At 38.9% G+C, this 17,364-nt stretch overlaps 2 protein-coding genes and 1 pseudogene across 11 annotated transcripts in view; 2 read left to right on the top strand and 1 right to left on the bottom strand.

The window, feature by feature from the left end:
- Positions 1–17,364, top strand: part of SLC11A2 (solute carrier family 11 member 2) — a 207,973-nt gene that overhangs the window by 74,964 nt on the left and 115,645 nt on the right. The gene's annotated exons all lie outside the window — the stretch shown is intronic.
- LOC135275384 (ER membrane protein complex subunit 2-like) lies at positions 3,822–7,084 on the top strand (annotated as a pseudogene).
- The window catches only part of TMPRSS12 (transmembrane serine protease 12), a 34,913-nt gene continuing 21,553 nt past the window's right edge, over positions 4,005–17,364 (bottom strand). The window contains 2 exon segments of the mRNA XM_064377088.1: positions 4,005–4,414; positions 7,603–7,745. Coding sequence (XP_064233158.1) covers positions 4,163–4,414; positions 7,603–7,745 — 395 coding nt within the window. The 3' untranslated portion in view covers positions 4,005–4,162.

The following is a 17,364-nucleotide window of genomic DNA, read 5'->3' as shown; positions in this document are numbered from 1 at the left end:
TGACACCCGAATCAGCTAGTGCCTTGTCCAGCCTCCAGAATTGTGAGAAATAAATTTCTGTTGTTTATAAGCCACCAGTTTATTATATTTTGTTACAGCAGCCTAAATACTTTGTCATAGTTGTGCTTTTTTTTACAGTGAATATATACTATACTTTTATAATCAGAATGAAGCAATATAAAATAATGGAATCTCTATGCAATAGATTAATAAACCAAAGAAATGGGTGCACAATTTATAGAACAGAACAAACAGATCCGTGTTGAATTTCTTTGGTGTGATGATGGTACTGTGATTATGTTATTTTTAGGAGATACATGCTGAAGTACTAGGGATGAAGTCACATGATGCCAGCAGTTTTCTTTCAGGTTGTTCAACCAGAAAACAAAAGAGAGATTGTGTGTGTATAATATGTCTGTGTAAGTCTGTGTGTGTTTGTGTTTGGAGAGAGACACTGTGAGTGTAAACAGGGCAAAATGTTAGTATTTGGGGGAAAAGGTAAAGTATATATGGGTAATCATAGTACTATTTTTCAACTTTCAATAGCTTGAAAATTTTCAAAATAATTGGGGTAAAATGATGTTTCATAAAAGTTTGTAAAAATACCCATTATAGTAACTGAAAAAGGTAGGATTTCATGGCAGCTGTCTTTGCATAATAGGGTTATGGATGATTTTCTTTTCATTTCTTTTCTGAGGCAAGGTCTGGCTCTGTCACCCAGGATGGAGTGCAGTGGCATGATCTCGGCTTACTGCAACTTCTACCTCCTGGCCTCAAGCCATCCTCCCACCTCAGCCTCCTGAGTAGCTGGGACTACAGGCATGCCACCACACCTGGCTAACTTTTAAATTCTTTTTGTAGAGGTGGAGTTTGCCGTGTTTTCCAGGCTGGTCTTGAACTCCGGGGCTCAAGCAATCGGCCCCCACCTCAGCCCCGCTAGAATTACAGGTGTGAGCCACCATGCCCAGCTGATTTTCTTTCTACTTGTCTGTGCTTTCCCAATTTTATTTATGTATTTATTTATTTTTGAGACAGCGTCTCCATTGCCCAGGCTGGAGTATAGTGGCATGATCATGGCTCACTGCAGCCTTGACCTCATGGGCTCAAGTGATCCTCCTACTTCAGCCTCCCAGGTAGATGGGACTACAGGCACATGCTAGCATGCCTGGCTAAGTTTTGCATTTTTTGTAGAGATGAGGTTTCACACAGGAGTCTCAAACTCCTTGACTCAAGCCATCTACCTGCCTCAGCCTTCCAAAGTGCTGGGATTATAGGCATGAGCCACCATGCTTGGCCCTTTCTCAGTTTAAATAATGAGGATATGATATTTGGAGAATTATAAAAATAAATTTATTTTAAAAAATTGTGTATTTTAAAAATTTGAATTTATAAGCAGAAAAGGATCCTTTGTTTCAGTTATATTTTGGGGATGATATATGAGATATCCAATAGGATAATGATCTATGTAATCAGAGTGTGTAAATCATGGGTGGGATATTAATATATTAGAAACCAGTTACTGATTCATATATTCAACTTTAGTAATCATCACAATGTTGTAAATAGGTATTAATAATCACTTAAACTTTTATAGACACTAAATAACAGTAAAAATGAAAACAAAGGCCAGGCAAGTTGGTGCATGTGTGTTATTCCAGTACCTTGGGAGGCTGAGGTGGGAGGATGGCTGGAGACCAGGAGTTTAAGACCAGCCTGGCCAATATAGTGAGACCTTGTCTCTTGGAAAAATTTAAATTAGATGACTATGGTGGTGTGGGCCTATTGTCTTAGGTATTTGGGAGGCTGAGGCCAGCGGATTGCTTGAGCCCAGGAGTTCAAGGCTGCAGTAAGCTATGATCATGCTATAGCACTCTAGGCAGCCTGAGTGACAGAGCCTCTTTAAAAAAAAAAAAAAACACAATGTTAAAACAAGACAAAAGTTAAAACAAAATCTAGCTTAGATTTCTGAAGTTTATACTCTTATAGTTTCTAGCGGTAGAAAGAAATTTTAGAATTGGATTCCAGCTGGCTGACATAGTAAACTAAGCTGGGCAGAAACATAATAGCAGATAATAGCTCAGAAATGTAACCTAATCTGTCATGAGATTAGAATTAAAAAAAAAAAAAGAATAGAATTGTAAACCTAGGCTGGGAGTGGTGGCTCACCCCTGTAATCCCAGCACTTTGGGAGGCTGAAGTGGGCAGATCACTTGGGCTCAGGAGTTCACGACCAGCCTAGGCAACATGGTAAACCCCTGTCTCTACAAAAAAACACAAAAACAGCTAAATGTGGTGGTGTGCACCTGTAGTCTCAGCTATGCAGGAGGTGGGGGTGGGTTCCTTGAGCCCAGGAGATCAAAGCTGCAGAGAGCAGTGATTGTGCCATTGCACTCTAGCCTGGGCGACAGACTCCACCTCCAAAATAAATAAATAAGAAATGTAAACCTTACGAGTAATTAGAAGATGTCTTTAAAGTGAAAAGCACAGGTTTCTCCCCTAATAGTCAATACATTTTAGAAGAATGTCTTTTTATTAACATTCGGAGCTATCAGGTGAATCTGAGTGATATTCAGGTAGTATAAATAGGAAAAGACTAATGTTGTGTTAATTGCTGTTTAAGCATTGCCATCTATGAGACCTTGTCGATGGATAAACTGGGAGCTCTTTCAAGAAGGAACAACCAACATTCCATCGGTGTTGCTTAGTCTATGAAAAGCGTAGTCATCTAGCCCTTGCACGTTAAACCAATAATGACCCCAATATTAAACCAATAAACAATATCCCAATATTAACAATATTAACCCAATAATAAATGCTATTAATATTAAACAATATTAACCCAATATTAAACCAATAAATAATGATCTCAGTGTTAAACCAATAATGAAGGAAATTAATACATGGGCAATTCATGCTTAATTTCGGTTAAATCCTGAAATTAGGTTGACACAAAACAACAACAAAAAACACTTGGTTTTAGCTGGTTGAATGTAAAAAGAAGGAGAAGAAAATGACTGTTTCTCCTTTGCTAAATGGATTCATCTAAGTTCAAGGGAAATGAGAGTTGACTAATAGTAGATACAATTCAATCAACCTTTTCTTTTATTTCGTTTTGTGTGTATGAAACTGAATCTAGCTGTGTTGCCTAAGCTGCAGTGGTGTGATCTTGGCTCACTGCAACCTCCACCTCCTGGGTTCAAGTGATTCTTGTGCCTCAGCCTCCTGGGTAGCTGGGATTACAGGCACGCACCATGCCTTGCTAATTTTTGTATTTTTAGTAGAGACAGGGTTTCACCATGTTGGCCAGGCTGGTCTTGAACTCCTGACCTCAAGTCATCTGCCCACCTTGACCTCCCAAAGTGCTGGGATTACAGGTGAGAGCCACCATGCCTGGCCCTCATTTTCTTTTGTTTATTTTAATTCATTTTATACATTAGTTATAAAATTTATCCAAGGTTGGCATCCCTCTTTTACCTGGCATGCTTTCCAGTCGCCTCTCAGTTAATTCAGAGGCCCCATGGAATACAAAATTTTAGCATGGGCTTCAAGAAAATCAAGTTTAGAAAGTAGGTTATAATGCTGGAAAAAAGTCATAAATCTCTAAATAAAAAGTAAATTATTTGGGGGTGTGTATACCATAGTTCCCTCTTGGTATAGGAAATGAAGTACTGATATTAAATAAACTGTTTTTATTAGAATTTAAATAACAGGTAAATACTTGTTTCTCTAAATATACTTTGAATATTGGAAACAAGATTACAATTTAAAAAATCATACAAACAAATGTTTTAGAATAAAATAAAATCTAAGAAGAAAAGAGTTTTGATTAATTTAACCAAATAACAGCTTCCATTTTAATGATAAATTAGTATTTGGCATTTATACACATAAAATATATGTTTAACTGAATATTCTATACAAACTCTAGGAGTATTCCAGATACAGAATTATCATTATAAAACAATCAAGCTCTTTCAAGGAAGCATGTGATTCAGTGTCAAAGTTACAATTGTATATCTGTCACAATACTTACAGCCCATAAAATGTTCACGAGAACTCTAACGTAGGCAATTAATTGCTAGAAGAATAAATGGTTTTCATTACATAGAACATAGAAAGGGACACAATGCAAAATAAAGATGTTAAAGTCTTCAGAATTTCTTTATGTTGTTGCTAGTAAGATGACAAAACATAAAGCTATGAGGATCTGGCCACGTAAAATGTTGATAGTCAGTATGCCTTGAGTGCTTGCGTGGGAGAAGTGCTCTGTCAGCCACTTTTGGTAGAAGGATGGCCCAAGATAGATACCAGGAAAACCTCTTCGACCACAGCCATGTCCGTAACTGGTAATTCCCATTACAAAAAATCTTTTATATTCTGGTAAGTAGCACATTAATGGTCCACCACTATCACCCTGTCAAAAAAGTCCCAAAATAGTGTTTGTTACTTCTAGTATTCTTCAAGCAACAGTAATGCTGGAATAAATTATTTACATCAAACATATATTTATATAGATACACATTTTCAATGTACTCCCAACTTACAAAGATCAGTAGATTCGGAGCTTAATCTGAGGTTCTGAGAAGATGGTGAAGGTCTCAGAGATTTACGATGTCACTTGGGAAGTATTTGGAGTCCTAAACCCAAGGGCCAAGCAGATGAGGAAAATACATGACTTTGAGTGAAAGACAGTGGCCTACCAGTGCCTATGAAGAACTGAAATGCGAGATAAAATGAGAAAATGGAGAGAAGAAAACTCATGAAATAGTGAGCAAATTGTGGAAATTGGAGAAGAATTAATTAACGAATATGCTTCTAAGCATGGAGATGCTGTTGGATGATATATGAACAGGTGATGATTGCTGCATTAGACTATGGTTGGGATGACTTGGCACTGTTTTGTCTTCAAGAGCTAAGAAGACAGTTCCCTGGCAGTCACAGAGTCAACCGATTAACGGGCATGAGATCTGAAGCCATGGAAGGTATGATGATGCTATCCAGCTATATGATAGGATTTTACAAGAAGATCCAACTAACACTGCAGCAAGAAAGCGTAAGACTGCCATTCAAAAAGCCCGGGGGAAAATGTGGAGGCCATTCGGGAACTGGATGAGTATCTGGAACAATTTGTTGGAGACCAAGAAGCGTGGCATGAACTTGCAGAACTTTGTATCAATGAACATGACTAAGCAAAAGCAGCCTTTTGTTTAGAGGAACTAATGATGACTAATCCACACAACCACTTACACTGTCAGCAGTATGCTGAAGTTAAATATACCCAAGGTGGACTTGAAAACCTCGAACTTTCAAGAAAGTGTTGTGCACAGGCATTGAAACTAAGAAATGTGAGAGCTTTGTTTGGGCTTTATATGTCGGCAAGTCATGTTGCTTCCAATCCAAAGCAAGTGCAAAAACGAAAAAGGACAACATGAAATATGCTAGTTGGGCAGCTGGTCAAATAAACAGAGCCTATCAGTTTGCAGATCGAAGTAAGAAGGAAACCACGTATTTTCTTAATGCAGTCGAAGACGTGTTGGAAACATTACAGATCACCCAGTCTTAAGATTTCAAAGACTCTTTGACATTAGATTTCACAACTGCACAATTGAACTTATTGGCCTGTAACTTACTTGCTAAATGCCCAGTGCTATTTATATACTACAGTAATGCTCTGTTAAGAAGGCAGTTGTAAAGAATGTGTTTATATAAACCTAAAAATGCCTTTTACTGCTAAGTGGGAAGATAGGGGAAATCCATGGAAGAGAGATTTAAGACTTATTGATTGTACATCAGTCTCTTCATATCACTCACATACACACACACATATAAACTCTAATGTAGAATAACCTTGTTAAATAAACCATGATGGTTTATTAAAAAAAAAGATTTTGAGTTTAATCTTCCAACTCAAACAGGCGAATTCAGTTTTGCTTAGGTATTTGGAGGAACCATACAGCTGGGAGATACATTTCCCATTTGCCTAGTTTTGAGCCAGAATACTATACATTAAAATGTTTAGATTTTTAAATACAATTACTCAGGAGAAATATAATTTTGGAAATGTGTAAAATATTGTAAAAGTTGTCTATTATTAGACTATTGCTTAATATTGTGTGTGGGAAGTGTAAATTTAAGATGTGTGAAGAATTCTTTTAGGCATGTGTGTGGTTTGCTTGCCAGAGAGAGGAGTAAACTGGCATCTTGCAAGAGATGACATGTTTCTAAGTGTTGACATTGGCTAGTGCAGCAAAAGAAGCATAAATGGCGACACCTCTCAATAGTATTATAAATGACAGTTCACTTTCATAGTCTACACAAAATTATGAATGCACCAAACACTGTTACTAAAGCATGTCAATGCACTCAGAACAACAAGGACACTGAGATAATGGTTTCCAATTCTCTATATAAGGCAGGCATGGAATAATTATTTCTTTGATGATGAAGATTGGCCGAGGAATGCAATTCAGTTAGATTGGATTGTTTACTATTTTACTCAGCAAGATTTTTAAGGAAAAGGACACAGGAAAGATGAAGTTTAGATAGCAGAAATGAGACTGAGTAGTAAAAGGTGAGAGCATGGGGTACTCAGGAGTGAAGGACTAGTAGATTTGGAAATAACGAAGAAAAGAGGACTAAAGGAAGAGTGAAAAAACTTGAGACAAAACAAAAAATGCATCAATTGTACTTCATAAAAGAATTAACGTTTGTGCTGCAAATGATAACCGCAGAAAAGTGAAAAAACAGTCTATAGAATGGGAGAAAAACTTTGTGCCTTATGTATCTAGTAAGGCATTTGTACCAGAATATATGAAAAACATTTACAACTCGGTGATAAAAAGACAACTCAATTTAAAAACGAGCAAGGGATCCAAATAGACATTCTGTAAAGAAGGCATGTAAATGGCTAATAAATATTTGCAAAAATGCTCAACATCATTAGTCATTAAGGAAATACAAATTAAAACCACCATGAGATACCACGTCACACCCACAAGGATGGCTATAATAAAAAAGTAACAGGCTGGGCGCAGTGGCTCACGCCTGTAATCCCAGAACTTTGGGAGGCCAAGGTGGGCAGATCACTTGAGGTCAGGAGTTCAAGACCAGCCTGGTCAACGTGGCGAAACCCTGTCTCTACTAAAAATACAAAAAAATTAGCTAGGCGTGGTGACGTGTACCGGTAATTCCAGCTACCTAGGAGGCTGAGGCATGAGAATGGTTTGAACCTGGGAGGCAGAGGTTGCAGTGAACAGAGATTGCATCACTGCACTTTAGCCTGGGTGACAAAGTGAGACTATCTCAAAAAAAAAAAAAAAAATTGAGCTGTACACTTTTAACTAGGTGAATTTTATCTCAAAGTTAATGATTAAAAAAAAGAAGTCAAGGTAAATTCTGCCTAAGGTTAACCTGATGATAGTAGAAACCAAGGAATCAGGAACCAAGAAGATTTGGATTATTGAAATATTTAAAAAGTAGAAAAAATAATTTAGTATTTTTAGGCCTGATAATTAAGACTACCAGAAAGTTATCAAAGGCCTTGTTTTGCAAGTTCCCTTCTGGCTTCAGAAAATATTTTAATGGAAAACTATTTGGTCTTACCCTGCAAGTGTCAAAAGCCCCATCTTCATCACCTGCGCAAAATGAAGTGTTGGGAATTATTCCCCCATAACTCCTCTCAGAATTACATGTCTCTCGAGAAATATAATGCACTTGTGCATCTTGTAAAATATCTGTAGCATTACCTGTGGACAAAAAATACCAGTAAGTTATTTTGGAGCACACACATTTTTACAGTGATTTAAAATGTTGGTGTTTTATAAGTTTTTTTCCCAAGGTGACTGATTCAATAATTATGTAAAATTATATTCATATATATGTGTATGAATATGTATGTATGCCTAGGAAGATTGTAGAAGAATGTTTACCTACATGTTTGTTTTTGAGATAGGGTCTCACTCTATTGCCCAGGCTGGAGTGCAGTAATATGATCTTCGCTCACTGCAACCTCTGCCTCCTGGGTTCAAGCAATTCTTGTGCCTCAGCTTCCTGAGTAACTGGGATTACAGGTGCACACCAACATGCCTGGCTAATTTTTTTTTTTTTTTTATTTGGCGTCTCACTGTGTTGCCCAGGCTGGAGTGCAGTGGCCTGATCTCAGCTCCCTGCAACCTCTGCCTCTCCGGATCGAGCGATCCTCCTGCTCAGCCTCCTGAGTAGCTGGATTACAGGCACTCACCACCATGACCAACAAATTTTTGTATTTTTAGTAGAGATGGGGTTTCACCATGTTGACCAGGCTGTTCTCAAATTACTGACTTCAAGTGATCCACCCACCTTGGCCTCCCAAAGTGCTGGATTACAGGCATGAGCCACCACACCCAGTCCAGCCATTCTTGAACTCCTGGGCCCAAGCAATTCTCCTGCCTTGGCCTCTCAAAGTGTTGGGATTACAGGTGTGAACCACCACACTTGGCCGACTTCTAATTTTAAGCCACTCTTGAATTCCTGAGATCAATCTAATTTGGTTATGATTAATTCTATTATTTTTTTGGGTCGACTTCTAATTTTAAGCCACCCTTGAATTCTTGAGATCAATCTAATTTGGTTATGATTAATTCTATTTTTTTTTTTGAGTCACGTTCGTGCTCTGTTGCCTAGGCTGGTGCTTAGTGCAGTGGCACAATCATAGGCTGCTGTAGGCTCAACCTCTTGGGCTTATGTGATCCTTCTGCCTCAGCCTCTTGAGTCGCTAGGACTACAGGTGTGCACCACTATGCCCAGATAATTTTTTAGTTTTTTTTTTTTTTTTGTAGAAACAGTGTCTCAGTATGTTGTTCAGGCTGGTCTTGAACTCCTGGCCTCAATTTGGCCTCCCAAAGTGCTGAGATGACAGATGTAAGCCACTGTACCTGACCATTGGTTCTATAATATACTTTATAGATTTAGTGTGTTGTTAATAATTTGTTTGGAATGCCTGCATTTATGACATTGGGCTTTCTCAAACTATGATTGGAATTTGGCATCAATAATATTATTATTCTCATACACTGAATTGGAGTGCATTCTTTCTTTTTGGATTCTTTGGAAGCATATATATAGGATTTAAATAATCTGCCTCTGATATTATAGTAGAACTCACTTGTTCTGAGTTGTGGTTTTGGTTTTTAATTTTTGAAAGATCTACTTACTGATTCAATTCCTTTACACTCTATAGGACTACAGAGGATTTCCATTTCTTGTTTGGTCAGTTTTGGTTAGTTACTATTTTCATATTTAGTCAATTTATTTATTTCAGTTTTGGTTATTTACAAAGCAATTTATTAATTTTGTCTAAGTACTAAAACTTACAGCATAACTTTTTTTTTGAAATGGAGTCTCACTCTGTCACCTAAGCTGGAGTGCAGTGGCACGATCTCGGCTTACTACAGCCTCCACCTCCCAAATTCAAGAGATTCTACTGTCTCAGCCTTTGGAGTAGCTGGGACTACAGGCACACACCACCACACTCAGCTAATCTATGTGTTTTTAGTAGATGGGGTTTCACCATATTAATCATGCTGGTCTCAAACTCCTGAACTCATGATCCAACCACCTTGGCCTCCCAAAGTGCTGAGATTACAGGCATGAGCCACTGCACCTGGCCTACAGCATAACATTTTTAAAAGTATTGCGCTATATGTTAGTTGATAAAATTAATTCGTATTTGTGCCTTCTTTCCTTTTGTCACCAATCTTAACCAGTGGTTTGTTGTTTTTTCAAAAAACTTGATTTTGGCTTGTTGGTTTTCTTTTTTCTATCTTTATTTTCTATTCATTAATTGCTGTGCTTACCTTCATTTCTTTTTTTCTGCTTTCTATGGGTTTACTGTAATGTTCTTTCTTTTTTCAGTCTCCCTCCATAGTAGCTGAAACTACAGACATGTAAGTGGCTATAATAGTCTTTTGTTTTGTTTTGTTTTTTGAGATGGAATCATGCTCTTTCACCCAGGCTGGAGTGCAGTGGGGTGATCTCAGCTCACTGCAAACTCCGCCTCCCAGGTTCAAGAAATTCTCCTGCCTTAGCCTCCAGAGTAGCTGGGATTACAGGCGCCTGCCACCATGCCCAGCTAATTTTTATATTTTTAGTAGAGATGGGGTTTCACCATGTTGGTCAGGCTGGTCTCAAACTCCTGACCTCATGATCCGCCCACCTTGTCTTCCCAAAGTGCTGGGATTACAGGTGTGAACCACCTCGCCTGGCCTCTTTTTTTTTTTTTTTTTTTTTATTGAGAGATGGAGTCTTGCTCTGCTGCCCAGGCTGGTCTTAATCTCCTGGGCCCAAGCAATTCTCCCACACTGGTCTCCCAAAATTTAGGATGTGAGCCACTGTGCTTGGCCACTGCAATGTTTATTTAGACTTTTAAAAAGTTAGACTTTGAATTCATACTATGTTCAGACTTTATTCTTCAATATTTGGTCAAATATTTGCTCTTCCATATGATTCAAGCTAAATATATATATTTCTAAAACTTTAAATTTTATGTTTTACCTCAATTTCAGGTCTCAAGTTTTGCTACGTGGCATATACATTATTGTTCAATTCTAAGTATTTAAAATTATTATGATTTCCTCTTTGACATATGAGTTATTTAGTAGTATGTGCTAATTCTCCAAATGTGAGATGTTAAAAAATTTACCCTTTTGTCATTTTTTACAGCATTATTAGGGTTTAATTTACATAGCATAAATATCACACATTGTAGGAATGCAGTTGAATGAATCCTGGTAAGTTTACACCAGCACCACAATCAATCCAGTTTTAGAGTATTTTCTTCGCCTCACAGAGTCCTCCTATGCCCACTTGTAATCAATTCCCAGCTGCAGCTTCACACTTGAAAAATGACTGGCCGGACATGGTGACTCATGCCTTGTAATCCCAGCACTTTGGGAGGCTGAGATGGGCAGATCATCTGAGGTCGGGAGTTCAAGACCAGCCTGACCAATATGGAGAAAACCCGTCTCTACTAAAACTACAAAAAATTAGCCGGGCATGGTGGCACATACCTGTAATCTCAGCTATTAAGGAAGCTGAGGCAGGAGAATCATTTGAATTCGGGAGGCTGAGGTTGCCCTGAGCCAGGATCACACCATGGCACTCCAGCCTGGGCAACAAGAGTGAAACTCCGTCTCAAAAAAAATAAAAATAAAAAATAAATGACCGATTCTTGTCTCTATAGGTTTGCCTTTTCTTGAAACTTTGTATAAATGGGATCACACATTTGTAGTTTTTTGTATTTCGCTTCCTTCATTTGTTTTAAAGGTTCATCTAAATTGCAGGCTAGTTTTCCTCCTTTTTATTGTTGGATAGTGTTCTGTTGAATGGATAGATCATGTTTTACATACCCATTCACTAGTGGTGGACTTTAGATCGTTTCCGGTGTGGGGTATTATTAATAATGCCACGATGAGCATTCGTAAGTTTTTGTGTGGACATGTTTTCATTTTTCTTTGGTAGATATTCAGGAATGGATTTGCTAGGTCATAGGGTAACTATGCTTAACGCGGTGAGCACATATTTAACGTTTTGAGAAACTGCCAAACTGTTTTCCTAAGTGGCTTTACCATTTTACGTTCTCCCCAGCAATGTATAAGGGTTCCAGTTTTTTCTCCACATCCTTGCTAACACTTAGTTGGTCTTTTGGGTTAAAGTCATCTAGTCGTTGCATAGTGGCATCTCACTGAGATTTCAAGGATGTTAACAAATATATTTTTCTGAAATGAGGTCTTGCTGTGTCACCCATGTTGGAGTGTACTAGAGTGATCATAGCTCACTGCAGCCTTGAGCTCCTAGGCTCAAGTAACCCTCCTGTCTTAGCCTCTCTAGTAGCTGGGACTACAGGCATGTACCACCGTGCCTGGCTAATTTTTGTGGCAATGAGATCTTGCTTTGTTGCTCAGGCTAGTCTCAAATTCCTGGCTGCAAATGATCCTTTCACCTTGGCCTCCCAAAGTGCTGAGATTACAGGTGTGAGCCACTGTACCCAGCCAGTGTTAACAGCTTTTCATGTACTATTAGCCATTTGTATACCTACCTAGGTGTGTTTTCAAATCTTTTTTTGTTTCTGCAAATACTATGGTGACTGATCTTTTCAAATTTTTATTCGATTTTATTTTATTTTGAGACAGGCTCTTGCTTTGTTGCTCAGGCTGGAGTCCAGTGACACAATCACAGTTTACTAGTCTCAATCTTGTGGCCCTCATGTGATCCTCCCACTTCGGCCTCCCGAGTAGCTGGGACGACAGGCATATACCACCATGCCCTGCTAATTTTGGGGTATTTTTTGTAGAGACAGGGTTTTGCCATGTTGCCCAGGCTGATTTCAAACTCCTGAGCTCAAGCCATCCACCTTCCTTGGACTCCCAAAGTTTGGGCTTACAGGTGTGAGCCACTTTGACCAGCCTTAAAATAAATTTTTCTTTAAAAATTCTCATTTTTTTTTTTTTTTTTAGACGAAGTCTTACTCCGTCACCAGGCGTCAGGCTGGAGTGCAGTGGCGCGACCTCGGCTCACTGCAACCTCTGCCTCCCGGGTTCAAGCAATTTTCCTGCCTCAGCCTCCCGAGTAGCTGGGACTACAGGCGCGCGCCACCATGCCCAGCTAATTTTTTTTCGTATTTTTTTTGGTAGAGACGGGGTTTCACCATGTTGGCCAGGATGGTCTCGATCTCTCGACCTCATGATTCGCCCGCCTTGGCCTCCCAAAGTGCTGGGATTACAGGCATGAGCCACCGTGCCCGGCCTAAAAATTCTCATTAATGATAACAATTTACACATGACCTACTTTCAACCTTATTTTTCAGTCAGACCCTTTTATGTATTTTACTTGACATCATTTTGGTTCAAGGAGTCCAGTAAAAATATTAATTTCATATTGAAATGGAAATGCATGCAACAAAAGCTAAGTAAGGAAAGTGTTTTCAGAATGATACTATGTCAAATTAGCATTTACATTCCCATTGGTTATGATGTATTATCATTTTTTATACACTGCTGGAGATATTCGCAGCTCTTTAGGTTTTTTTTTTTCTTCTTCTTCTTCCATTGATTTTCTTAAGGGTGGCTTTTGAAGAGCATACATGTTTACATTTTGGTAAAGTCCAATTTATTTTTATTTTTATTAATGGTTGTGCTTTTGGTGTCCTAAGAAATCATTGCCTAACCCAATGACTCAAAGACTTTCTCTTTGCTTTTTTGTAGAAGTCTTACCATTTTAGCTTTTATACTTAGTTCTATGATTCATTTCAAGTTAATTATTTCTTTAAGTCTCTTTATGCTGCTAAAATATATCACACACATTTTATAAATATATAAATTATATTTATAATATATTATAAATAGTTGCTTAATGAACAATAGAAATACATTTCTCACCGTTCTGGATGCTGAAGTTGAAGATCAAGGCACTGGCAGATTCAGTGTTTGATTAGGGCCATTTCTGGTTCAAAAATTATGACTTCTAGCTGTATCCTTACATGGTGGGAGGACAAGGCAGCTCTTCGGGGCCTCATTTATAGGGGCACTAATCTCGCTGATGAGAGCTCTGCCCTCCTGAAAGGCCCTACCTCCTAATATCATCACTTTGGGGGTTAGGATTTCAACATATGAATTTCAGATGGACACAAACATTCAGATTGTACCACTACTGAATACAGTATGGAGCAAAGCTCTGAGGGTTTTGTTCGTGGCATATGGATATCCAGTTGTCCCAGCATCATTTGTTGAAAAGACTATTTGTTTTTCATTGTATTGCCTTGGCACTATTGTGAAAATCAATTGGCCATAAATATAGGGGTTTTTTTTTCCCTCCATGTTGTGCTCTATTAATCTACAGATCTATCTTTTAAAAATTATTATTATTATTATTTTTTAAAGATGGGGTTTCACCATGATGGCCAGGCTGGTCTTGAACTCCTGACCTCAGGTGATCCACCCACCTCGACCTCCCAAAGTGCTAGGATTACAGGTGTGAGCCACCATGCCCGGCCTAAATTTTTTTTTAGAGATAGACTCATTGTGTCACCCAAGGCTGGAGTGCAGTGGCATAATCATGGCTCTCTACAGCCTCAAACTCTTGGGCTTAAGTAATCTTCCTGCCTCAACCTTCCGAGTAGCTGCACATCACCACACCTGGTTTATTTTTATTTTTGCAGAGATGGGGGCTCACTGTATTGCATAGACTGGTCTTTAAATTCCTGGCCTCCAGCAATTCTCCTGATTTGGTCTCCCAAAATGTTGGGAATACAGGCATGAGCCACCACTCCCATCTCCTATAGGTCTGTCTTTATACCAATGTGTTGATTGCTGTAGTTTTATAATATATTTTGAAATCAGATAGTGTAACTCATTCAGTGCCCATATACTGAGGATAGTACCCCCAAATTAGTTTTTTAGCACTTGGCCCTCTCCCTCCCATCCTTTTTTTTTTTTTTTTTTTTTTGAGACAGAGTTTTGCTCTTGTTGCCCAGGCTGGAGTGCGATGGCGTAATCTCCGATCACTGCAACCTCTGCCTCCTGGGATCAAGCCATTCTGCCTCAGCCTCCCAAATAGCTGGGATTACAGGCATGTGCCACCATGCCTGGCTAATTTTGTTATTTTAGTAGAGTTTCTATTTAATAGGTTTCTCTATGTTGGTCAGGCTGGTCTCGTACTCCCAAGCTCAAGTGATTCACCCACCTTGGACTCCCAAAGTGCTGGGATTATAGGTGTGAGCCACCACGCCTGGCCTCCATCCTTTTCTAGTAGTCCCTGGTGCCTATTGTTACCACCTTTATGTTCATGAGTACCCACTATTTAGCCCCCACTTTTTTTTTTGAAACGGAGTTTCACTCTTGTTACCCAGGCTGGAGTGCAATGGCGCGATCTCGGCTCACCGCAACCTCCGCCTCCTGGGTTCAGGCAATTCTCCTGCCTCACCCTCCTGAGTAGCTGGGATTACAGGCATGTGCCACCATGCCCAGCTAATTTTTTGTATTTTTAGTAGAGACGGGGTTTCACCATGTTGACCAGGATGGTCTCGATCTCTTGACCTCGTGATCCACCCGCCTCAGCCTCCCAAAGTGCTGGGATTACAGGCGTGAGCCACAGCGCCTGGCCAGCTCCCACTTTTAAGTGAGAACATGCAGTATTTGGTTTTCTGTTCCTGTGTTAATTCACTCAGGATAATGGCCTCTAGCTCCATCCATGCTGCTGCAGAGGACATGATTCTGCTTTTTCTTATGGCTATACAGTATTCCATGGTGTATACGTACCACAGTTTCTCTATCCAGTCCGCTGTTGATGGGCACCTCGGTTGACTATGTCTTTGCTATCGCCAATAATGCTGCGATGAACATAGGAGTGCATGCGTCTTTTTGGTAGAATGACTTATATTCCTTTGGATACATACCCAGTGATAGGATTGCTGGGTCCAATGGTGGTTTTGTTTTAAGTTCTTTGAGAAATTTCCAAACTGCTTTCCACAGAGCTGAACTAATTTTATTCCTATCAGCAGTGTATAAGCATTCCTTTTTCTCTGCAGCCTTGGCAGTATGTGATTTTTGGCTTTTTTAACAATAGCCATTCTGATAGGTGTGAGATAGTATCTCATTGTGGTTTTGATTTGCATTTCTCTGATGATTAGTGATGTTGAGCATATTTTCATATGTTGTTGGCCGCTTGTATGTCTTTTGAGAAATATCTGTTCATGTCTTTTGCCCATGTTTTAATGGGGTTAATTGGTTTTTGGCTTGTTCAATTGTTTAATGCCTTATAGATTGTGGACATTAGACCTTTGTAAGATACATAGCTTGCAAGTGTTTTCTCTTTCTGTAGGTTATCTGTTTCTTCTGTTGATAGTTTGCAGAAGTTTTTCAGTTTAATTAGTTTCTACTTGTCAATTTTTGTTTTTGTTGCAATTGCTTTTGAGGACTTAGTAATAAATTATTTCCCAAGGCCAATGTCCAGAATTGTTTTTTGGGTTTTCTTCTATGATTTTTACAGTTTGAGGTCTTACATTTAAATCTTTAACCCATCTAGAGTTAGTTTTTGCATATGGTGATAGGACAGGGTTCCGGTTTCATTCTTCTGCATATGGCTAGCCAGCTATCCCAGCACTATTTATTGAATAGGGAGTTCTTTCCCCATTGATTTTGTCAAAGATCAGATGGTGTGTGGCTTTATTTCTGGTACTGTTACAAAAACAGACAAATAGACCAATAGGACTTTTTGGTAGAATGATTTATATTCCTTTGGATACACACAGAGTAATAGGATTGCTGGGTCAAACCAATAGGACTATGTGTCTGTTTTTGTAACAATACCATGCTGTTTTAGTTACTGTAGGTTTTTTTTTTTTGTTTTGTTTTGTTTTGTTTTGTTTTTTGTTTGTTTTGAGATGGAGTCTTGCTCTGTTGCCCAGGCTGGAGTACAGTCGCATGATCTCAGCTCACTGCAACCTCCCCCGTCAGATTCAAGTGATTCTCCTGCCTGCCTCCCAAATAGCTAGGATTACAGGTGTGTGCCACCACGTCCTGCTAATTTTTGTATTTTTAGTAGAGATGCGGTTGGGACCATATTGGCCAGGCTGATCTTGAACTCCTGATCACAAGTGATCTGCCCACCTTGGCCTCCCAAAGTGCTGGGATTATAGCAAGAGCCACCATGCCTGGTGTTACTGTAGTCTTATAGTTTGAAGTTTGGTAATGTGATGCTTCCAGCTTTGTTCTTTGTGCTTAAGATTGCCTTGGCTATTTGGGCTCTTTTTGGGTTCCATAGAAATTTTAGAACACTTTTTTTCTAGTCCTGTGAAAAATGACATTGTAGCTTGATAGGAATATCATTGAATCTATAGATTGATTTGGGCAGTATGGACATTTTAATGATATTGATTTTTCCTGTCTATGAACACGGAATGTTTTCCCATCATTTGTTTGTATCATTTATGATTTTTTTCAGCAATGTTTTGTAGTTCTCCTTACAGAAATCTTTAACTTCCTTGGTTAGATGTATTCCTATGGAGGTTGCGTGTGTGTGTGTGTGTGTGTGTGGCTATTGTAAATAAAATCGCATTCTTGATTTGGCTCTCAACTTGAATATTGTTGATGTATAGAAATGCTACTGATTTTTTTTACATTGATTTAGTATCCTGGAACTTTACTGAAGTCATTTATCAGTTCCAGGAGCCTTTTGGTGGAGTCTTCAGGGTTTTCTAGGCATAGAATCATACCATCAGTGAAGAGAGATAGTTTGGGTTTTTTTCCTATTTGAGTATCTTTTATTTCTTTCTCTTGCCTGATTGCTGTGGCTAGGACTTCCTGCTGCTATTTCTTTTGAGAATTTTTAAAC

This window comes from Aotus nancymaae, unplaced genomic scaffold (genome assembly GCF_030222135.1).
Source record: "Aotus nancymaae isolate 86718 unplaced genomic scaffold, 86718_ANA_hifiasm-v0.15.2.pri h1tg000016l, whole genome shotgun sequence".
NCBI lineage: Eukaryota > Metazoa > Chordata > Mammalia > Primates > Aotidae > Aotus > Aotus nancymaae.
The sequence above is the reverse complement of the archived record's forward strand: the minus strand, read 5'-3'. Positions and strand labels throughout refer to the sequence as shown.